This window comes from Calidris pugnax, unplaced genomic scaffold (assembly GCF_001431845.1).
Source record: "Calidris pugnax isolate Ruff unplaced genomic scaffold, ASM143184v1 scaffold44, whole genome shotgun sequence".
NCBI lineage: Eukaryota > Metazoa > Chordata > Aves > Charadriiformes > Scolopacidae > Calidris > Calidris pugnax.
This window is the reverse complement of record NW_015094506.1, coordinates 47,716,314-47,741,392: the sequence shown is the minus strand read 5'-3', so window position 1 is coordinate 47,741,392 and position 25,079 is coordinate 47,716,314. Positions and strand designations below refer to the sequence as shown.

The 25,079-nt window shown below is 36.5% G+C and overlaps 1 protein-coding gene across 1 annotated transcript in view; it reads left to right on the top strand.

Moving 5' to 3' along the window:
• Positions 1 to 25,079, top strand: part of SEMA3C (sema domain, immunoglobulin domain (Ig), short basic domain, secreted, (semaphorin) 3C) — a 128,514-nt gene that overhangs the window by 53,329 nt on the left and 50,106 nt on the right. Inside the window, exons 3-4 of the mRNA XM_014963977.1 lie at positions 18,156 to 18,316; positions 20,694 to 20,756. Of these exons, the coding sequence (XP_014819463.1) occupies positions 18,156 to 18,316; positions 20,694 to 20,756 (224 nt within the window). The remainder of the gene's footprint in view (positions 1 to 18,155; positions 18,317 to 20,693; positions 20,757 to 25,079) is intronic.

The following is a 25,079-nucleotide window of genomic DNA, read 5'->3' as shown; positions in this document are numbered from 1 at the left end:
CTCAGTGAGAATATATAGAGCTTCTAGAACTGGCTTCTAAATTCAGTGCTTCAAACTAGATGCCTGCAGCAGACTGTATGACTTTCTACAACCTGCCTTATCAGCGTATGGCCTAACTCCCATCTTCTTGGGTTTTGACTTTATTAATGGAAAAAAAAGGCTAGTGCAAGCCATTTCCCATCCTTCAGATAACCTGGAATTCTTAAAATGGACCTGCTGAGCCCCCTCTTAATTGCTTATGTATTCACTGAGTCATTCACCTGAGAAAGAGTGATGGAGCTATTGGTTTTTGGAAGAATGCCCTCCCTTTTCCTTCTCCTATTATATTTGCAGGTCTGTTGTAACTTAATGGCAATCCTCACTTTAGGTCTGTGGTTTGAGCTGCCATCCAAAATATTTATGACCCGATACTGACCTGCCTTGTTTAATATTCTAAGGGCAATTGTTGCAGATCAGTTTCCTGTGTGTTTCTTGCTTGTGTGTTTGCTTGCGAAGATGATGCTTAGATTGTTTGCAATCCTAATGGCCACAGAGGATTTGCTTTGGTTGGACTTGTTACTGTGGTTGAGTGACTCAGTAGAAATGGTAATATATTTATCCTGGGTCTCCTAACAGAGTGAAGCAGACAAAAGGCAACCTGAAGGAAAGTTTCCAATAAGAATATTGCTCTGACATTGTTCAAAATGCAAATTAGGAACCTAAAATCTTTCAGCCAAAGTAACTGTTTAAAAACTAATTGAAAAAGAACTGGCATTTGTATGAGCCCCCTTCCAAATAATTTAAGCCACTATGAAACTTTTTTTTTTTGCATCGATATTGCAATAAACTGAAATTATGTAATATGATGTCCCTGCCCTTCTGCACAGACATTCAGAAGCTGTTTGTGGCCCCGTCTTGAGGAGTTTATAATCCAAATAAACAAGACAGACCAAAGCCAGAAGGAGAAACAGACAAATGAAATAATGGACCCACAGTTACGCAGCTGGCCAGTAGCAGAGCTCGAGTTAATATAAAAGGTCCTCGTCACCAGAAATATGTGTTTTATCAATAAGAAAAGTCTGGGTAATGCCATCTAAAAGCCAAATCAGTTGGCTTTAAATAACTAGTCACAATTTTAGAGGCAAGACATAGGCAAAAATGTGTCAACGTAATGAATTCACAAACTGAGACAAAAGATGTAAGAGCATGATCTTCTGTGTCATGAAATGGAATCAGAAATAACAAAATAACACGTCCCTTATCACAGTGTGGCATTCTAACATACAAACCCACAATAATTGAATGCTTTTTACCTTGACATATAGCAAAAGAGACAAGATTGTGGGAATATTTTATCATTCTGTCTATTCCAGAATGGTAATGCATTTTTTTAATGTCCTCATATCTTAATCATCAGTAGTTATTTTATGCCTTTTCTATTTTTATTTTTTTTCAGTACAGAGGCAAGCTTGTTTAAATACTTGCTCATTTCTGATTAGAATGTTTTTCCCAAGGCTATTGACATAGTTTCCTTTGTTCAATTAAATCTAGCCAAGTACTAATGTCTCCTGAGGAACAGTATCATTACAGTAGAAAAAAGAGTTCAAACAAATTACACTCTATATTCACTTGTTGGGCATACATCCACCACACACCACCACTATTAATTAATGTAATTGATAGGTCTCATTTTAATTAAAATAGTACAATACTTATAAATAACCTTGTCAGATATGTAAAATACCGTATTTGAACAACTGAATGGGTTTTTTGATGTCAGAATTTTTGCAGGAGACAAATTTTTGCAGGAGACGAATAATATGGGGGTCAAGGCACAGCACAAAAATTGTCTTTTAGCAACTGCATTTTATAATTTTAAAAAAGAAATGTTAACCAATATTCATAAGCTATAGTTCACAATTGGACATGGGCTGTCTGTCATCTCAATTGATGTGCACAAGCTCATACCAGCTAAAAGCACAGTCCTTTGCCTTTACTAGAGAGCTGGAGAAAGGAAAGCAGAACAGGAGAAAAACTATTAATTATATGATCTGCAGAGCACTCTTTGTGAACAGCATCTAAATACCAGTAACACACAACCTGACCAAACTTGCAAACATTTATTCATGTGATTATTTTTTTTGCTTCTGTGAAAAGTCACATTCTTATTGCTTCTATAAATAGTGTTCTTAGGACCTTTGAATTGGCTTAGTGTGCGAGGGGCAGGGCGATATTAGGTGGCATTTAATGTTATCAGGAAATGAATGTAAATATATTCAAATTGCAGATATTCTATTGTCTTCCCTTCCTTCCTCTCCTCATGTGTCACTTGCTCTCTAAGATGATAAATCCAACAAGTTAATTTACCGTACTCCTGTCTGTGTGATTTTCGTCCTTTTTGGATGTTTTTCATGAAATTACATTTGAGTTCAATATGTTTATAAAAAAATTAGATTTTTTTTTTATTTCAATGGCCCAAAGTCAGCTGTGGCAACAAATAAACAAAACTCTTATTTCACTGTTTTCAAATTACTTTTTTGTATTGTCACTATTACACTTGTCCTTTGAGGTACCAGTAAGACAAAGTTGTATTTTTGTCATACCAAGTAAATTCACCTGCTTCTAGTGTTGTCATCTAAATATTAGATATCTAGTCTGAGTTAATCATCCAGGCTTCTTTTCTAATCATTAGACAAAAACAAACCAAAGAAAAATCCAGGAACCTGTAGAAGTAGTTTGAAATTAATGACAAAAGAGAAAATTATGTCAGCGTAGAGGAGTTAGGTTCTTGTGTCACTGTCCTTCATTTCAGAAAACACCTGAAAATGATGACTTCAACAGAATGTTTCTTCCCAGAATAGTCGTTGATTGTTAAGGTTTCCCTTTTCTTATAACTAAGCCTAAAATATACTGCCCTTATTGTCTTGGCATGTTTTAAGCCTGAAGAAGAAGGTGATGTATCTTCTGGCAGTGAAGGATTTGTGGCCATTTCATTTGGTATGAGGAACACTGATGGATGAAGTTCTTTGTGTGTACTTTATCTTACAAGTTGTAAATCATTAATTGTTCTATTTCTGGACTACCATGCATTGATTTGAGGTGATTGTGAACAGCATCTAAATACCAGTAACACACAACCTGACCAAACTTGCAAACATTTATTCATGTGATTATTTTTTTTGCTTCTGTGAAAAGTCACATTCTTATTGCTTCTATAAATAGTGTTCTTAGGACCTTTGAATTGGCTTAGTGTGCGAGGGGCAGGGCGATATTAGGTGGCATTTAATGTTATCAGGAAATGAATGTAAATATATTCAAATTGCAGATATTCTATTGTCTTCCCTTCCTTCCTCTCCTCATGTGTCACTTGCTCTCTAAGATGATAAATCCAACAAGTTAATTTACCGTACTCCTGTCTGTGTGATTTTCGTCCTTTTTGGATGTTTTTCATGAAATTACATTTGAGTTCAATATGTTTATAAAAAAATTAGATTTTTTTTTTATTTCAATGGCCCAAAGTCAGCTGTGGCAACAAATAAACAAAACTCTTATTTCACTGTTTTCAAATTACTTTTTTGTATTGTCACTATTACACTTGTCCTTTGAGGTACCAGTAAGACAAAGTTGTATTTTTGTCATACCAAGTAAATTCACCTGCTTCTAGTGTTGTCATCTAAATATTAGATATCTAGTCTGAGTTAATCATCCAGGCTTCTTTTCTAATCATTAGACAAAAACAAACCAAAGAAAAATCCAGGAACCTGTAGAAGTAGTTTGAAATTAATGACAAAAGAGAAAATTATGTCAGCGTAGAGGAGTTAGGTTCTTGTGTCACTGTCCTTCATTTCAGAAAACACCTGAAAATGATGACTTCAACAGAATGTTTCTTCCCAGAATAGTCGTTGATTGTTAAGGTTTCCCTTTTCTTATAACTAAGCCTAAAATATACTGCCCTTATTGTCTTGGCATGTTTTAAGCCTGAAGAAGAAGGTGATGTATCTTCTGGCAGTGAAGGATTTGTGGCCATTTCATTTGGTATGAGGAACACTGATGGATGAAGTTCTTTGTGTGTACTTTATCTTACAAGTTGTAAATCATTAATTGTTCTATTTCTGGACTACCATGCATTGATTTGAGGTGATAAGGGGACAGGTCATCTGATAGGAGGTGACGAGTCTGGGACAGCCTGTTTCACCTCCTGTGATTAGGCTCAGGAATGAGACTTCTGAGCGTAGCAATATCATATCTGCATGGTTATTTAAGTGTGACACATATAAACCAGAATGAAATACAAAAGGTGAACCATATTTTGCCAGACTCCATAATATTTCCTATGTTATGAAATCAACAGATATTTCTGAATTATTTTTGTGGTCATATTTTGGAATATAAGGTGGCATTGCAGTACTGAGTTTACCTGTAGAGGAGGTGACGGTAGTTACTAGAGTAAGGGAAGTGCAATATAGCAAGGAAGTATAAGCAGGAGCATATTCAGTGCACCAGTTATGCACCTAAACTGGCATTGAAGTGGGAATTAAGAGTCTAAATTCAGAATATTAATGCAGGAGAATGCAGGCTGGCTCATAATCAGAAATTTTCATAGACCAAAGCTGTAGTACTGGGCATGCCCAGCACAGCGTTTCTCTTTGCATTGGGTGGGTGAAGGAGGTGTCTGCCTAAGGTTTACCAGCACGCAGAACAAAATCATTTCACTGCCTAAATTCTTTGGTGAGCCTGATATGCCTGGTGAGGCCTAACCAACCTGCACCAAATGGTCTGTGGCAGCCATAAAAAAAAGGCAGAAGGCTAATACCTGAAATATTCCTACAAGAAGCTGCATACTTATGCTCTCATCAGTTCTGCCTCAAGGTTGCTGTCCAAGAAGGAGAGTTTAACAGGCATTGCAAAGCTGAGAATCACATTTCTAAGAATGGGTGTCTGCACTCCAGCCTAGTAGTAATACCAGGACTAGAGCCCAAGTGTCTGAATTTCTAGGTCATTTCTCACCATGAGCTCATATTTCAATAGGTTTTGAAATTTTATTTGCAGACGACTGGTAAAGTTGATAAATTTGGAGACAGTGCTTCTGGAAGTTGATTGGAGAGCTAAGAATTGATTCCTAATGCTTCAACTGTATTTTATGCCAGTGGTTCTCTGTTGATTTTATTGGTGTTGAGAGTGGAACATTTGGAACAATGCAGTGGAAAATCAGTTCAAAAGACTAGTGGTCAGTGACGATAAAACCCTGGGTTGTGTGAAGTGCTGTAATTCTCAGGCTAATGATATTCCCATGGAAAGAGTAGATTTGATAATTTTTGTAGCACAAATGAGGAAGACGGGTATCTCTAGATTGTAGTGTCTTCAGTGGATAATATTTAGGCTCTACAATTTATTGCCACCAAAAATACATAACAGTAAGTTGAAATTTTTTTTTTTCACATTCCATATGTATCTAATGGAGGAGATCCCTGTGATCCTGTGTCTAGGAAATATCAGTGGTAGTAAACCACCCAATAGCACAGCATTCAATAGTAAACAGAGCCAAGGAAGAGGAGCAGTTTAACAAAATTAAAAGTTGTTAGAATTGCTTTTAGTTTTTCATAACTGATGAACAGTTGAAGTATACAGTGAACTGCTATGAAAGCTAAGCTATTTAAGAGAATTAGTCAAAATATGGTATATAATGGTGAAAGCCCTATTAAATAAACACCAGCTAAAAGAGTTAAACCTGTTAAAAGTATTTTGCATTCAGGCTGAGTTCAAAAGGTCACTGTTTGGCATTCCTCATCATGGGCAAATCTAGAGAAGTTAACATGCCTTTAGTAAACAAATTCTGATTAAAAGCTATTCAGAACTGTCTCTATTTACTCTGTCACAATCGCATGGTAGAGATTTCCTTTCCACTACAATAGACTTCATGGCATTATCTATTTAATGGAGCTGAAATGGATTGTGCATTAAATGGCATTACTTTATATGACACAGAAACACTAAAGCATGTGTCCCTGTAAAATGGAGTGATTTAAATGTATTATGCAATAAGCCTAAATGGTTAAGGAACATGAATTAGAATAATACCTTGAACATAAAAATGCCTTTCATTTGTTGGTTTTTCTCTTTAGCAAACATACATTAGCTGAACTTGATAGTAATTCTGAAAGACAGGTAAGCGTTGTTATAAACATATAGCAGATGGTTAAACTGACATAAATGGCGGGTGAGAGATTTGTTCAAGGTCAGAGAGCAAGTGCCCAGGAGTTCTGACTTATAGTTCCCTGTTCTGATCATGAAACAAATCTCCTTTGTTCCAGGTATTTGTACATTATACTTTAAATGAATAGCCACTTTATTTTGCTTTTGCTTCCAAAATATGAGTACAGGGCATAAACAAAGGACACAATCTATGGATTTTGCCTTTAAAGTTAGTGCAATTTTAATTTTGTTTCAGGATCAAGGACACGGAGTCATATACTGAGGGCACTTGCATCATCCTCTGCTGCAATTAGTAGTTTGCTACAGAGATAAGTGGTTGACTGGGGTTGACTTCTATCCAACACTGCCCAGTACCATTTCCTACCCGGTACTTGCAGTGTGCCAATTTCAATCCATCAGGAATCTAAATACCCTTTAGGTTTGGATTGCAGTTCAAGTCCTTCTTTCCTTGAACCTGCTACTTTTATGCTGAACCCGTAAGAGTTCCATGTAGGACTTCTTTAACCATATATGTTACTGTTCTTGACTCTTCTGCTTTTTACCTGGAAGCAATGATTTCTCTTCCTTTTTCTCTTTGCTGATATTCAGACTATCCAAATGAACTAATAGCTCACTCCTGTTAGAGCCTACCACTATCTATCTAAAAGTGGTACTGTTGTAATCATGACATGCTTCATAACAGAGAGTTGAATATAAACAAGTACGTTTTATCTAAATTTTTTTTATATCTATGGACATACAAGAGGGGGAATTCTTTTTTTTTTTCCCTTCTTTTGGCCAAATACTAGATGGTCATCCTGCCGAATAAATACTGCAAGTCTAGTTTAAACACGGAGTGAGTGACTGCAGAAGGTTTATTTATTTAAATGGCTTCCCATTCAGATGAAATCTAAACAGAAAAGTATAAAAGTTATCTCTTAAATCCAAACCAGAGTTTTGGCTGAGTTTATTAAGTCTGAAGAGTCTGGACTTAAAACAAACAAACAAAAAAATATCTCTTTTTGTGTGTGAAACACACTTGAAATAACTTCCTCCAGCTATTTCATTTTAATTTCAAAGGCTTTTTTGTACATTATCCAGACAAATAAGTACCAAACTGTTACCTCCACTTTACATATGTAACTCAGAGAGTTTATGTGACATGTCTTAAGTCAAAAAGCAAAGTACCAGCAGAATAGGATTTAGAGCTGAGTGGTCTCTAACCCACCAGGCTATGCTCAGCCTACTAAACATGACTTTTATTGTACACCCAAATACCAGCTGGTGATCACTTGAAGATTGATGGTAGCATGCAGCTCTGGAATGTGCTCCTAAATTCACTCTTTGTGTCAGTCTTCATGGTGTGAAAAAGAGTGAAATATGGTTACGTTCTGTGTGTTTGAACAGCAAGCCTGCTACCCACTGAACACATCTCCCGGCGGGGCTTGAGCACAGCGCTCCTACTCCCACTGAGCCATGTCACCTAACAATGGCAGACCCACTTCCAGCTTCCAAACCCATACAGAATTAAAGTAAGCTAAATAAAATAATATTCAGTGCACACATGCTTGGAAATACTTTGGTTTTGAAGTCGACATTTCAAAAAAAACCCTAAGTCTTTATTAATTTAATATTGAAAATACTCTCAGCAATCTTAGGTGTTCAGCAACGCAGTGAACACGGATGATGAAATTAATAATTTCCAGTTGTGTCCAACCTCTAAGTCCTCTGAGGGACATGGCCAAGCCTTCTCTCCAGTGAAGCAGGTTGTGACATTGCAGTAATTTGGGAAAAAAAAAAATCTTAATGTGCAGTCTGATGAAACCACATGGCTAATCCTCTGTTGGGAGTGAATGCATTTGATATACCAGAAAAATGTATTCCAAGAGAAAAAAACAACAGTAAAACATTTAAGGATAGGCTTGACCTTTGCTCTTCCCACAAACCAAACTTTCCTTGGCTTCAGGAGGTATCCCAAACACCCACGTCCAGAAAGCAGCTTGCTTCCTGTCAATGCAGAAAGCTGGGTGGCCTCTTGAATGCAAAATCAAATTTAATCAAAGAGCCCAAATTAGGCCACAAGGGGTAATTTAACCATACAGAACAATAAAGAAATGTAGGGAAAGGAGTGAAAAATATTGTGAAGAAGTATTCTACTTTTCTAATACTTCTATTCTAAAAGTAGAAATATCAAGAGAAAGTTGTCAAAGAACTGTGGAATGGAGTGTGGCTGCCTCTTTTTGGTAAAGTTCGTTATCTCCAATATAATGACACTTCTGGCATCAGGTTGGACTAGGGGTTCATTGAAGGTTCACTGAAGGGGGAATGTCATTTGTTGACCTCCAGCTGCTTTGTTTTCTCACGTAGTGGAGTGAGAATAAGTGTTTCTTTTATTCTTCCCAGATGTAAAGCAGAGCTTACTAACTTTCTAGACTTGGCATATAGAGATGATTATCTGATATATAGAGAAGAGTGTATAGAAACCAGGTATATACATACCATTGACTGACATACCAATGCTGATAGGAAACAAGAAAACACACTAAAAAAGGAAGCAGTAGTTTCCCTAGTTGTATCTGATACTGACCATCTCACATACCTGTTTCCTTATTTTTACTACGGATGACTTGGCTTTTTTTACGAGCATTCCTTTGTATTCAGAATTGTTTGTGTCAAAAAATACCACCTTTTAATTCAACAGTCCATTGATATGAATTTATCAATGAAATTCTTTGGAACGTGAAATAGTGTCCTCCAAGTCTTCTTCAGCTCATGACTGAGTGAATTTTACATTCTTTTGCTGAAGAATGAATAAAAACTAAGCACTTAGGATTTAGCTTGATCTCCTTATGCCTGATGTTTGCCTGATAGCTAATCCTAATTTGATTAAAATCATAATAATAATAATGAAACTGTAATCAAGCTGCATATGCTAAGTTGCCCTTTTTTTATACGGAGTAGGGGTGAGAAGTGACTGCCGAAGAAAGGACCAATATATCTTAAGGAGATCTGTAAATAAAGAGGCATGGCTAAAATTGCAGCTAAAGTTGGTAACATCACTAAAGGCAAGGATTATGGCAGCACGGGCAGTAATGCCAATCCTAGATATACAGAGATTGGCCGAATCTCTGGGGAGGCTGCTCTTTGAAAGAAAGAAAGGAATATCAAGAAAAGGGTTCCTTTGCCTTACTACAGTGAAGTGGGTTCTTACTTTATTACAGAAACCATAATTAAATATTTCAGTGGTTAAGCTGTGTTTTCTCAATGAGTTTTTATTAGCTCTGGCAACAAGAATAGTTCTGCAGTTTAGTGACAACATGCTTGGAGAGAATAAGACAAACTCTGCCTGTGAGTTGATGCAAAGAGTTTTTTTGGTCGGAGAAGAAGAGACTACTATCATACTTTAATTATTTAAAGGGTTGATTATTTTGCAACATTTGATAGTTCTTCACTACAATTCAGAAGCACAGTTGTCGGTACATCAATGAAAAAGTATTACCACCTCAAAACTGCACATCTGGGGAGTAGCTGTCTCTGCCAGTTTTGCAAAGGGCAAATTATGTCTTCACTGTCTACAGGCTACCTCAGTAAATCTGCCAAGTACACTCTTTTACTGGAACAGAAACATAAAATTGCAAAGAAAGACAACTCTAGCAGTAAAACAACCTGCCTTTCACTTACACTCTCCGTGCTGCTCTCTCTCCCTCACGAATATTCAAAAACATCCCAGGTGACATCACCTGCCAAATCAGTTTGTGGGGAGTAAAGAGTCAGATACTCAAACCTAAGCCTAAAAGAGTTTGCTTTATCAGAAAAATAACAGCCTGAATGAGATGCAAAACTAATGAGAAATCCACTCAGACCTCCTTCGCTTCCCAGAGGTCAACCTACTGGCGGCAAACAGGATGAAGATGAATGAATTGGAAGAACAGCTCACACGCTCATACTGTTGCCCAGTTCTGAGTTGGAGAATAGCACTAGCTTCAGTTTTAATTCATTTTTCAGACAGACAATTACAATAACTCATTTTCTTCCATTTCTCATATCTTTCTTTAAATTTAGATCAAAGCGTTTTGGTATCTGCATACAGTCAGGGCTTTGGCTGGCCAGTTAGTCTGATAGCTACTTGGAACCTTTCTCTGTATGACTGAGCATCACAGGAGGAAGCACAGCCGTTCCTCCGATGACGTGATTGCTGGTCCACTAGAAGAAAGAGCAAGAAAGAAAACACAAGAGATTACATTAAGGAGATATACTGCTCCCAGAAGAAGTAAAAAACTATGGAATTTGTCTGACTTCTCCACGGGTGTGGCTTTTTTTCTTGCTCTCAAAAATAATGTCATACTTGGCAACCGAAAGCTTCTCACTCCTGCCTCTGGAAAACAAAAGCATCTTGAGTGCCAATGGCAAAACCACTGTGTCCACCCGGGCTAGTGAGACAGGCTGAGTTTGTGCTGCCTTAGGCAATGTGGCAAGGACCTTCTCCATGTCTGTTGGAAAGGAACAAAAGGGTGAGCTTTGTCTGACTGTGCAGCCTTCGAAGTATGCTGCTTACAGCTCTCAGAGAACAGTCTGCACGCTGCAGAGATGTTATGCACCAGCTCTTTATACAAAAGGCACAGAGAAGACTGGCTCGCATCTGACGTGGCTAACTCAGCTCAATCTTAAACCCTGTAGGCCTCCATGCTTGGCTCTCCATGCTTGCCAAAGCTCTCTCTTTGATTTTGGGACCAAAAATGACAATAAAACCTGGGCAGGTTAATAATGGGCAGAAATGAGCAAGGTAATATTTGAAAAATCAGATGTCTTGTTCTGGAAAGTTCTGAAGAGTGGCAGTATTTGTGAAAACTTCTGAAATAAACCCCCCAAATTGCAATTATATAAAGGCATAAAGTTGATGACTGGTAAAATTGTAACTGCACACAATTAAAAAATAAGAAGCCCGCTTTTCAATGTTTTTATTGAAATACCTATACAGACATCAGAGGAGTTATTCCAGGTTTACAGTGAAGTAAATGGAGGAATAATCTGAAAATTATGCCTGGAAGTGCCTACAGCCTAGCGAGACTGTCTGGCTGGAGGGTGTGGGTGGTCTTGCATAATTCTCAATGAAGGAATCTCTATACTGGAATATTTGGCAAGACTTGGAATAGCTATGCAACTGCAGTTTGGAAAAAGTTGACATATTTTTCCTCTTTGTTTCGGAGTGGGGCTTCTATTGTGGAATGTGGTATGATTTCATCATGACAATATCTGTGTAAATAAAAAAAAAAACCTCGGCATTTTAATAGTGTCTGTTCTTCATAATGTTAAACTCCAAATAAAAATGTGCTTACCCTTGTGGGGTACATTGGGTTGATGAATGTGCCACAGAGCCATGTTAATACATTTTGCCACACCAAGTAAGTGACTTTCTCTCGTTGTGTGTTTGCCTTTGCTTGGAATGCACATTCCTTCTGCACAAAACTGGCAGCTGCCCACACCTCAGTGCATCTGCCCCTCCTTCTTCGTTCTTCAAAGCAGCAAATCAAAGACGAAAAATTCTCTGATAGTTTTTGATAGTTTTAATAAAACAGCGCTCTGTCAGGAGTGATCCCCCTTTCAGTACAACTTCTGAAAAGCCCCAAGATCAAAAGCCAGTTAATACTCCATTGCAATCTTTTTAAAGTCTATGAGTTACCAGGATTTTAGGACGTCTGTGTGTCTTGTGAATTGTGAAAAAAGGACTCATCTACTGACATATGTGAACGCTCTGCTTAAGGTCAACTATTAACTGGTATGTCTTTTCCTATCAACACATGGTCCCCTTCACAAAGAGCTATTGAGTGTTTTACTGCTCCTAATGTGTATGTTGAGCTGCCCAAGGTGACAGATAGTTCTTCAGACATGCTAGAGCTACCTCTGGGCCTGATTCTCCAAAGACTTCACCTTGGTGCTATTATTTCGATTTATGAAAGACTTCACTATCTCAACGCAGTAATGTTTAAATTCTATTTTCAACTCGTTTAGCAAATATACCAACAAGCATTCAAGGTGTATATTTAAACCAGATCGTATTTAGATATCATTGACATTTCAGTGTTATTTATCCTTATTCCAAATACAGCAATTAAATTTCCTTCTAGCAAATTATACGTTTTAGCTCTGGGAAAAGAGGGCTCCTGTTTCAGCTTGTATTGTCTGAGTTCCCTTCCTCCCTATCCTCCAAGTGATCTTGTTAATTAGTTAGCCTGTGATTTTATGAGCACTTGTAAATCTATTTTCTCTCCTCTCGCTTGCTCTTTTTTTTTTTTTAATAAAAATGTAATTAAACCCCTTTCAGACAGATTTAGAAACTAGCAAATGTGCACATCTGTGATTTCTAGTCCTTATAAACCTATTACCTCCTTATACGAAAAGCCAAATTTCATTCTAACAGCATTAAAAAAAAAAAGTGCAAAGACTTGTCATGCGTGAAGAAGAGATAAAGAGATAAAGAAAAGGTCAAAGGTCTACCTGAGCGTTTTTGGCCCCGTGTGGTTAAGGCACACAAGGGACTGACTAGTAGCACATCTGGCTGCTTATGGCTCTTTGGCCAAATGACTCTGTACCCATTTATAATCAGCTTCACTTGAGAGCTGGAGGAGGGTTAGGTTTTAGTTTGAACACTGCGTGAGCAGTGGCAAACTGCTTTAACAGCTCTCTTATCTCACCCCCTTAAGCAGAAGGAATCAATACAGGTTTCTTCAAAGAAAAGGAATATCGACAGTGCAAAGGTGACTCATTCTGAAGTTTTGTAAGGAAATAGTCAGACTTTCCTTTTTCTCTTTCCATAACATTGAACAAATAGTCACACTGTGTCCTCACATAGTTGGAAAGCAGTATTATAAATAGCATACCTTTTACACAGGTACTATGTAAACTATAAAAATAATACATTTATTTCTTCCATGTCTTTACACTAATAAGTCAGAAATAAGGCTAAGAAAACAATAGTTACAATTATTAGATTCTTATAAAATCCAGTATCTCTAAACTAGATATTTTCCAGTTCTTTCTAGTAATCAGGTACAAAACAGATGTTACTCAATACAAAGTATTGTAAATAATAAAAGTATTGTAAATACTTTCAAGTATTTAAAAATATTTAAACTAAAATAAAACAGAGGTTTTCTTACTGCTGAAGCACTTTTTCAAATTATTTTTTGTAACTTTGCAAATACCTCTGATTCCACTCACATTTTTTAAACACATAGCTGTTCCTTTCATTGCTAGCAACATTATGTACAGTCCTTCTCTGAATGTATGTGTGCAAATTACTTTTTCACCTGTTCCAAAGTGACCTGGAAGTAAAAAGGTGCCATTTCCATTTGATGCTATAAGCAAAAAAATCATTCTACTTAAATATTTAATTCTAGTGGAAAAAAAAAAAAGACCTCTAAAAAAAAAGGAAAATTGGTTTCTTTCCAATTTCCAGAAGGTGAGATTTTACATTGCAGTTTCCCATTTGGCATGGGCTGGCATATTTGTTGGCACAAACTGAAGGTTTAATGTGTCTTAAGAGAGTCTTGCAGCCTCCTTAACTAGAAGCTAATGTTGTCAAGCCTCCTGCTTGATGTACATAAGTCCTGTCGTTTGTGGACCCCGTACCCCATGAGGGAGTAAAAGAAAACAGCATTGTATTGCTGATTTCCAAATCACTAAGGCTACATAAAATCCATGCTGATTTGGGCAGCAAAGGTTCCCTGGGGAGATGTATCCCATCTTTCTGGAAAGCCATGTTTCTCCTTTTCACTGTGGTGCTGTGTGTGAGACTGGATTGTTGTGTTTTACTCCCTGCCTTTTTGAGGCACATACACCAAATCTCTGCCTCTTCTCTGAACTTCTCCATAAACAATCTTCTGAGACTGAATCCTTATGCCAGCAGGAAAGAGAAGGAAAACATATTATTTCTTGTACTTTACCACAGGGGATCCTAAATTAAAAGCTTGACAGAGCATCCTAGATTTGCTCAAAGAAGCCCTACCAGGCTGGAAACCCAGGGATGGTATAGTACAGAGACGACTGCATATACTATTTCACATATTGTAGTTTATCCACAGCTTATTGGTGGATAAACCCAGTGCTTTGAACTTGGGATGGGGATGCTTGCATACCACAGCTGTAGCTTACCAAACTCTATAATATAATTTCTTGATTATATTGAACTTTGGAGTAACAACAAGTGGTTATGTGGGTCTATGAATAGGAAATAATCTTATTTTGGGAAGGTCTTGCTAAAAACTGTATTAGTTTCAGTAATATACTGAACTTCTATATTAGTATAAGATGTCTACTGAGGAAGGCACTTATATTAGGGTCTTTTCTTACATATTAGGGATTGTTATATCCCTTACATTAGGAAAGTCAGAGTGTGTTTTCAGCATGGTAATACCAGCAAATTTGAATTAAGGAGTGATGAAAGGCTGATGTTGAGTGATTAAATAAGACATACAGAGGACGTGATGAGTGGATCTACCCATGTACCCATATGCAGGTTGGACAATTTGGGTATAGCAGGCTGTGTTTGTCAGCAGGGGAGATATCTCCACCTTCCTAGATTTCCAGTCTCTGACAGCTGTAATTTGCTTTGTTCTGGCCAAAACAAAGGGGTTTGAGCATTACAAAGGCTTTTGCGATGTTAATAATGGATATTACAGAAACATTTTGTTGTTTCTCCAGTAAGAACACAACTTTTTAAAAAATAGTACTTGCATTAACTTTTATGGTGGATTAGAAGGGTAATTAAAGAGTAGGTGTTAAACTGCCTAATTGTCAGTAAGCTGTATACTATGTACAGAGAAAACTCCCAGTCATTAGGATATCCAATATGTGCAGTTCAATAATAATAATAGTAGTAGTAGTAGTTGTTGTAGGAGTAGTAGTAGTTCTGGGGAGAGAATTCACAGAAGGTTCTGTTTTTCATTAAAAGGGACAAGAGCTATATAACCTGTTCTCTAAGATCAGATTCCTAGTACTAGGAATCAAGTTGGGATTGGCTTTATCATTGAGGAAAGCCAAAACTGAATTCACTGACTGATGAAAAAAGGGCAAACAAAGATTATTCTTGTGTCATTAAGAATGACAGTTATTTGCATATAAAATATCTTTTCTTTTATTGCTAAAATTGTTCATATTCCCAGAGAGCTGTCCACAACATCATTCTCCATACAGGGTTTACTGCCTTGAATGTTTGGTTAAATTCCCAAAGCATGGAATAGAATTTGCTTTGAAACTCAGGAAGTGTTTACATCGGTTTTTTACAAAAACTTTTGCAGATGAAAAACATCTTTCCAGTCACCATTCTTTTCAAGTAACAACACTCAGACAGTAAATGTTTAAAAAAAAAACCCCAATTTTCTTGGGTGATTGTGTGGTAAATTTTGTTGAATGAAAAGGAAATTTGATTAATTATAATTTCCCTCCCCGTAGCCCTAAGAGGCTAATAAACTGTAAGCTTCAGCACTGAAAGAAATAAAACTAATAAATCTGTCTGAGAGTATTTGTTTCAGGATTTTCCTTCCCTCTTATGAATGGCATCGAGTTTCCATAATTTAGTGGCATGTCACAAGGTATTCTCCTCAGCAGTAGCTTGATGGAGGCAGATTATCCTTCAGGTGCCTTAGAAAGAATACCACCATTGCGAGGAGCTTAAAAATCCAGGAATATAATGGATTTTAATAAATGAAAGTTGTGGAAATCAAATATCTGTATTTCTGTCTCTTGCTTAAAAACAATCATCGTGATCTTGTTCATCTTTTATGACAATCATGGCTTATTCTTTGTCAATCGTTGTCAGTCCCTGAAGCAATAAGGCGGGGAATTACACGGTGCAGTCACTGTGCTCATATTTACCCAGTGTTGTGGGGGAAACTGCTGCCTCTCCCAGTTTATATGTGCTTTCCTGGGATATCAAATATACAGTTATGGGGAGATTAAGTTTCACCTTACAGCTGCCAAATATTACAGTAAAGTTAATAAGGCCACCAGGAAAAGGGATGAGCGCTAGCTTCTCAGGCTTGTTACGAAAGGTCAGTCTGAGAATTTCAGCGAGGGCAAAAGGACTGCATTTTAATAGCACTATGCTGATGGGTCTCCCAGGTGCCTTTGAAAATCCTAGCTTAAAGCTTACAGGGAGAATTTTTTAAAATAAAGTAAAAAAATTGATTTTCCAAGTCCAAGAAGGACTTCTGAAAGCGATGTGGACAATTTTCATATATATTTAATGAGTATTCTTTCAGTTTAAGCTTTTAGGTGCAGACTGTAAGTCTTGATTTTATGTCTATCTTTTGTTGAGAGACATATGAAATAGAAATAGTATTTGATTCTTTTTTTTTTCAAATTACCATAATAGATGCATGTAGGAAATCCTTAGCTCTGAAAGCTGTCACACATCTAAGTGAATCAAAACATCATATCTTTCAGTAACTGAAGATATTTTTCATCTTCCCATGAAACTGTTTAACAATTATGATAAAAATTAAGTAGTTATGTATCATATTTATCAATGCAAATCATATTCTGCTAAGTGTTCTTTCACTCATTAGATCTCTAGTAGACAGGTATAAGCCCTAAGACAGCCTTTACCTGTATGTTGTCTACAGCTTGGCACAAATTGTTCTCCAAGTAATTTTCAAAGAAAAAATTATGCTTCCAGCTAAATACGTGTTTTACAGAAAGTGTATACTTTAGGCATATATCCAAAAAAACTTTTGCTTTGTGAGTTTTGTTTTCCAAAATATCATTAGCCCATTTTAATCTAGTCATCTAAAAGGTAAAGATGGTAAATTTTGTCTAAGATATCTACTGTTTTCCGTAGGGAACTAATCAGCAAAAACTTTCCTTTTAGCAAAAACTAGGCTTTAGCAACAGTGACAAGACATACTGTACCAGACAAAGAGTTTGCAAAAGGCATGTGGACTCAGTTCTTAGGTTTATGAATAAACATTATGAGAAGGCTTCATTTTCATATGTACTATGTATTTGCCACCCTTTTAGAGTCACAGGGAACACAATCCAATAATAATGCTCATGGGGTAATAGAGCATAATTATATGTGAAATATTTGAATAAGGAGAAGTTGATTATTAAAGTTTTGTTTTTCCATTCTCAGCTCTTGAGAAATATCCCTTCTGTTATTACCAAAGAGAAAAATAATCTGAGAGGGCATCAAAATATATTGGCCAAGCAAAGACAAGAAGGCTGAGCTTTTTCAAGGGCAGCAAGGAATACCTATATTGCAGATGCTTGTGCTATTTCTGTAACAGGCCTGATCCTGCATTACTGAGATCAAAGGATGTTTTTCACTTCACTTCACTGAAGAAAGTATTATATTAAAAAAAAAAAAAAAGCTACTTCTACAGTTTTGGTAGTTTGATCCAAAACCCATAAAGAAACAACTGAATAAATGGACGCATTTAGGCTTGAGTGAATACTTTTTGGGTTGTTTTTTTTTGCAATAAGCTGTGCATGGTGATGAAGAACTAAAAAAAAAATTTGACCTTGAAAATTATGAAAACCTGTCCTTAGTGAAGTACCCTGTTAGGAAAAGAAAGTAAACTGTTCTTATGTACTTTTCATTGATCTTGTGGATTTTCTGCTGTCATAAACTTCAAAATGTATTGAACACATTGATTAATTTAGCATATGATCTCCCTTAAAAGCCAAAGCTGTAAATAATCATATCCATTACAATAAGAATTAATTAGATGAATGGATAATAGCAATGCCCAATTTTTATGAGATATGTCCACCTACTTAATATATTTAAAAATTACATTCAAACTGGGAAAGGGAAATTCTTTTTATCTCAACCATTACATTATTACCAAGTGTCTGATGAGGGTTTTTCTTCTCTTATTGACCCCACTTGTGTTCAAAGATGCGTTTATTTAGAAAGAAATGTACTTGTGAGATGAGAAAGGCAATTAAAACACTTTACTAACTTGTTGTCTTAACTATTTCAGAGCTGCAAGAAACTAAGACATCCGAATATCACAGAATATCCCACAGTCCCCTGGATTACAGGATATTATTAATGGATGAAGACCAGGATCGTATCTACGTGGGCAGCAAAGATCATATTCTGTCTTTGAATATTAATAATATAAGCCAGGACCCTCTTAGTGTAAGTTCAAGATTTATTTTGAGAATCCAAGATTGCTTTACTATATATATTTATTTTTAAGGCACAAAATGTGTGTTTAATTATTTTGCAGCAGGCAGAAGTCCATGCATGCACCTTATTGAACTGTTAGTCCTTAGTTTATGAAAAAGCTATTAGCGTGGCTGCTACTCAAACACTGTTTAAAAACTGATCTCTTTACCCATTTTGAAGCGACATTCACCATGGCCTGGGCTCATAAGGAAAATTTGTACGAGTAGAGGGTTTCCACTCCTCTCCAAGATTTAAGATAATTCAGAGATGCACTTTTAAAAGAAGCCTGTAAGGAAGAATAAGATACATGTGATCATTTTCAGGCCATAGGGAAAAAAACAACTGGGACAGAGTTGCTTTTAACCTTCAGCTATATTTTTGTTTTGTACTCTGAAGCCTAATCGCAGAACTATTTTCCAATCTTTTGTTATGTCTGTGTCAGCTTTTGTCCTTCAGTTGGGTAGTTGGGACACCTTCTGTTTAGGGTTTTTGGACACTATGACCCTCATCTTCCTCTTGACTTTTTCTCTCACTTACCGAGATGCCATTTTCAAAAGACTCTTTGTGTCCCACAACCCCAAACTGTATATACAGCCTGTATATGAAAATAATCAAATCATCAGATGTTTAAACCACTTTCACAGATTCCTCTTTCTGACTCCAGAGCCAGTTCAAATCCAGCTTCTCTGCTTTTAAAATAGGTGGCCTGCAAAAGTACTTGTGTGCCCAGAAGCCTGTTAAGATACTACCTCTCTACAGACTTTTCCTTGCTTATCTTTAGATTATCAAAGCTACAACATTACCTTAAAGTGTACCCTAAAAGGCCTTGTTCTACCAAATTCATCTGATCCTTTAATCTGGGCTTTATTACTGTATCTCAGGAGTAGGGAGGGGCAGAGATACCCAGTTTGCAGCAGCGAAGTTAAATGCCTTCCTTAAGAGGCAAAGCTTTTAATGTGTCAGGAGAGAGAGAGAGGCCCCGCTGGAGGGTGATTAAGCGCAGTTAAATTAGGCTTTGCTCTGAATCACCCTCTGGACATGCCTGTCTACCTGAATTGATTGTGCAGGGAGTCCGGGGAGGCTAACTCACACGTTTAAATTAAATGCCTCTCGTATGACGGTGTGAAGGCGTCCTAACGGTACTGAAATCTTCCTCTGAAAGGGAGGCACCTCCTCTGAGCTGAAATAGCTTGTGTGAGCTTTCTGCTAATTCCCATCTCTCCGGGGATCCGGTGGCTGGGAGCTGCTCTGCTCCTGCGCGGCACGCTCCGGCCTTCCCTTGGCAGGTGGGGTTGTGTTCTGTGCAGTGTGGTTAGAGGGGAAGGCCTCTGCTGCATGAAATATACTCTGCACTATAAAGCCGTGAGGCACTTCAACTGTCTCCTTCAGCCTAGAAAAAGAAAAATTAAAAAAATCAACAAAAAGCAAAAGCACACGATATTTTCAGGCAGTGAATGTGATCACCCAAATATAAAGCTCAGAATTCCAACATTCATTCATTTATTTATTTTTATTTTTATAACAGACTCACCTCGCTAATCTTATGCCTCTATGGAAAGCCTATATACATATGCATATATACCTACAAATCTCTGCATATATATGTATGTATATATATACACACAGAGATCTTTTAGCGCTATTATTTATGTTATCTTGAGGCTAAATGTTATCAGGTTCTGTCACCTAGTAACTTTCTAGGGAGAGATTTCTAATTGATGTCCTTTCTAGTTCAAAATCAAAATAAATAATGGAAGAAGCTCAATAACTTTAGAGTTTGAGTTTAGATCAGATAAACATTCAGACATTGAGATGTTTGTCAGAAAACTGTACTGCAAGGTACCTTGGAGATCAGCCTGAAATCTTAAGATTTTAAGCAGGTTTTATCATAAGATATCCGAAACCTTGCTGTTGAAACCAAAAAAAAATTTACAAGAATGTTTCTTTGAATATTTTAGTCTTCTGGTTTCTACTGTGAACAATTCCTAGAAGCTCAGTAGAAGCAAATTAAGTAAAGATGGACAGTAATTTAGACAACAATAATGAAAATATCTCTTAATTAGAAGAAAGAAGTTCAAATAAATTTATAAACTTGTCTTAAAAATATTTAATATAATTAATTTATTTGGCAAAAGACTTGGGCCTTTATTACATTTACTGCATGCTAGACAGAGAGCTGTTTTCATTTATCAATGAAAATCCTTTTTTGTGTAATAATAAAGGTGTAAAAGATAAAAAAATATTAACTTATTAGTGCAAGTTAGGCAGTGAAATGCTTTTTTGGTTGTCGTTAAAAAATAAATTATGTAATAAATATGTTACTTAAAAGAGATTTCTTTCCTTACAGATTTTCTGGCCAGCGTCAGCAAACAAGGTTGAAGAGTGCAAAATGGCTGGCAAAGATCCTACTGTAAGTTATAATCCACATGCACACACATACACAAATTACATACTTGGCAATAAAGTAAGAGCACCTTGAGTACAGCCAAAAACAAAATGAAAGAAGTGTTTGTTTTGCTTTTTAAATGCTATGTAGACCAAATGATAAAGTGAAATTACAGGAAAAAAAAGACAAGCTATGTAAATAGAATATACCTTTGGACTTTGACAGATGGAAAAAGATACGCAGTGTCCACTTCCTTGCCGTTTTTTTTCTTGTAAGTAGTCAAACTAGGTAATAGTGCTTTTCCAGATATGTCCCAGGGATGATGCCAAACAGTCAGTTCAGTGTAGGGAAGCGCTCTGGGTGTCTACTCGCCCCAGGAACACTCAACAGGCAGGTGGTACCCGCTTGTCTACAGCCTGAAGACCCCAGATGCAGGAACACTCCAAACACCTCTTTACATTACTTCCACAAAAAAATGCCCAAATAAATGTCTAGAAACCAGTATGCTTTACTAGAAAGAGGTAAAAATTATCTCTGGATCAGGGCAAATACAGACCATGGAGCAGTTATATTGAGTCATTTTGCACCACAGCTGATTATTCTCCCATCTAAATGCAGACAGAGTTCCAAAGGACAGAAATTAGATGATAGTTTTCAATGCTGTTTTCATAGATAATAGATAGAAATGAACTATTTCAAAAGACCCAGTGAGTGGTACAATATAGCAGATTCTGTCTTTGGCAGAGTTCTGTATTAGCGTACTTATCTTCCCAAAGTAATTTGAACTTACAGTCTGTATATGACTAAATTTTATTCACAGAAGACAGCTGAACTGTAAAGAAAAAAAGGCAGAACATTCCAATTCTATTCAGTTCCCTTTAGACTTTTTACCAGTTCAGCAGCACGTAAACGTCTTTATCGTGTTTTTTTAGATATAGCTGTTTTCCAACTGATATTTTAGTATTAGAACTCAGAATCTAACCTGAGCTAGAAAATTGCATTTTCTCACTACTAAATTTATAAGAGAAAACAATGTAGTTTTGCTAATATTTCATTTAGAGCAAAAAACTATGGAATTTGAAACTATGTTCATTTTTGGAACAGAGTCCTCAGTGTATATCTAGGGCTGTAACTAATTGATTGAAGGATGTAAGGACATGTATATAAATATAGCTTTTAATTTCATAAACAATAGGATTAATGCAAACATCCACTGAATTTAGTATAAGAAACTGTTATTTCTTTCAAAGGTCTCTGTATCATGCCTAGTAGTTCTATTTATTTTATCTACACATTTTGTACTGTTAACTAAGCCTACAGATTGCATGCAGTTATTGCAATGTTACAATAATTTACCTGGGTCCATTTTATAAGAAAAATATGTGGGGGCTTTATTTTGAAAATCTATTGCAAATGCTGATGAATGTAAGGAAGATAGAAGGTTGGCCTACTGGAATGTTGCTGTAATATTGCTTTTTCAAAACTGTGGAGAGTAGAGAGCAATAGAATGATTTTTTTATGAATCAATTATGTTTGGTATGGCAGCTTATCTGTTTATTTCCTGATAGCTGTGGTAGTGAAAAAAAAATATTTTTCCCATTGAATGTCCTTTTTTTCTACATATCTGTACATTGTTCTGGTTACTGTGTGCAGTAAATTCTGTAAATAGTGACCTGTCGCACTAAATGTGAAAATCAAACACATAGCTTTATTAATGGTGATTAATGTTGAACCAGTTACTGATTATATCAATCACCTGCATCACCAACATGTGATTGACTGGTTAAGGAATGAACTTTTAATGTAAGGAAACTTTTAATGTTATATATTTAGTGGTGAGACTTTCCTAGCTTTTAATCATATTAAAGTACCTAAATGTTGCTGCATTGGTGGACAGATTTCTGGACAGAACCTCTGTTTTTACAATTTCATTGTGGGTACAGCTAATATCCTGCAATGTACTTAATTAAAAATGTCCATGTGCATCAACTGTAACTGATTTTTTTAATCCCAGCTGTGCATTGCAGAAGAAAAATCAAGTTCCAAAAATAGAAGTTTACATTAAGTTTCTTAGTATTTGTCTTCAATAGTTTAAGAAGAAAAAAAAAGCTGCTGAAGAGCAGCTGCTTATCCCACTAAAATCAATGATGTGTCTTATTGAAAGCTGACTGAAATAATGAGAAAAAGAGAACCCAGTGCTAAATCACTGTTTGCAACTTAGAATTGATAGTTCTATTTTAATAGCATTCCTGTGAGTTTAATTGCTGTTGGTAATATAAAAAGTACAGAATGAATTGAGAAGAATTAAAAGTTTCAAATTAATCAGAATTTGTCACATTAAATAAATAGATAAATCAATCAGAATTTGTCACATTAAATAAATAGATAGATAAATCAGTAGATAAATAGATAGATAGATAGATAGATAGATAGATAGATAGATAGATAGATAGATAGATAGATAAATAAATGAATAAGCGGCGTGGTGTGTGTGAATGCATGATAAAACATTTGGCCTATTAGAGAATGGTGATTATCACAAGGTAAAAGAGGAACAGATAGTCTTGGAGTAGCCAGTAAAGTACTTTACACAATCAGCAAATTCTTTTCCAAGAAGATTCAGGGAGAGTTAGTTTGCCCTACAGTTAGACAAACATTGGTGCCTGAATTTGTCATTTTTGGCTGCCTTTTTCATTACTGTAAAGAAAATTGTCACTTCTAAATAGTATGTTCACTTGGCTAACTTGAATGCTTACACTAATGTGACATCTATTTCTCTACATTTACCTCGGTGAGATCCTGTGGCATAGATGACTACAGTAAGGCAGCTCCCCAGACACTGTTATTGGGTCAGTGTTGGTATCAGCTCCAGGAGCAGTGCCAGTAATATACTAATATCTAAAGCCTAGCCAAAGCCTTTGACAAACATCCATCCTAAAGACAACTATTTCATGTCACCTCAGACCCGACTGATTTAAAAGCGCAAAGTACTTCAGTATCAAAGAAGGGGAAATAAACTGAAGCATAGGTGCTCTTCAATGGCAATCTTACAGAATATATTATGAAATGACAATTTTTTGCTTCATTGGGTTGTGGAGTCACAGCACAGTGCCCAGATTAAACACGTAGCAAATTGCAAATGGAGTTCAGTGGTTCAACACTAGGGAGATGGGCAGAGGTTCAGAGATGATCGTCAAAAGGTCTTCCTGACAGACAGCATTAAAATATGAGAATGTTGGTATTAAGCCAACTTGTGTTACTTGTCTGTAAATCATGAGTGAAGAGACATGTGTCAGATGGTTACCCCAGAAGGCTGTTCTTAAAGAGTTGTTCATCCAACCACCCCTGTGCTCTTGCCACAGACACTTTGGAAAGCACATGGCATGGTACCAAAACAGAGTAGCGAGTGCGATGTAGACATTGTATCCTGGTCCCTGGAGACTTTCATTCTGAGATTTCTCAGCATGTAATCCTTTACCTAGGAGTCTTCCAGAAATGTATTCTGCAAAGAGCAAGAAAAGAAAGCATCAGTTTACGCTCTGGCATATGTAAGCTAGTGGTATATCTTCAGGTGTCCTTCTTCACTTTCCACAACCATAGTGATGGTTGGCAATACTGCTGAGAAAAACATAATTTTGATAGCAAGATATTACTGAAGCCATCTTTGAGCCAAACTAAGATAGCTGGATATGAGACAATGGAAACATTTAGGAACAGCCCTCAGCTTTAGAGAGACAGTATATTTTGACTGGGTTAAAGGATTTTCTGATATATCTAATGCTTAGCTGAGGACATACAGTGTCCCCTGTGCAGAAACTACCTACACTTATGCACCAGTTTTCAGATGCTGTAGTACAGTACCAGCTCCTGCTGAACAAAAAATATGAATGCCTTTAAATGTAAATAAACTGTGCAGTCTGCTGAACAAGGATTAACTTTACTGATTTTCATGAAGATGACTGATGACACAGTTTCCAATCCTGCGCTCACAGAACACATGCAGTTCTCACTGTCTTTGGTGAAGGTTTGGATGATTGAATATGAAGGCAGTTCTGTGATCTCAGTAAGAAATAGTATTCAGAAAATATTTTCAACCTAAAGTACATTAACAGTTGATCATAGTCAAAAAAGGAAAGAGCAAGAGAAGTAAAGGGTATGCTGGAAGTAGAAAACTGCAAATCCAGTAGTGTGAAACTGTGGCCCTTAATGTTCTGGTTTAGTTTTCATGCTGATTTGAAGATGCTGATGTTGATCTTCAATATGAAGCAACAATTCACTGCAAACTTCCTTTGTGTTGTTCAGAGTTTTGCTTTTCTTTTTTGCAGCTATGATGAAAAAATTGGGGGG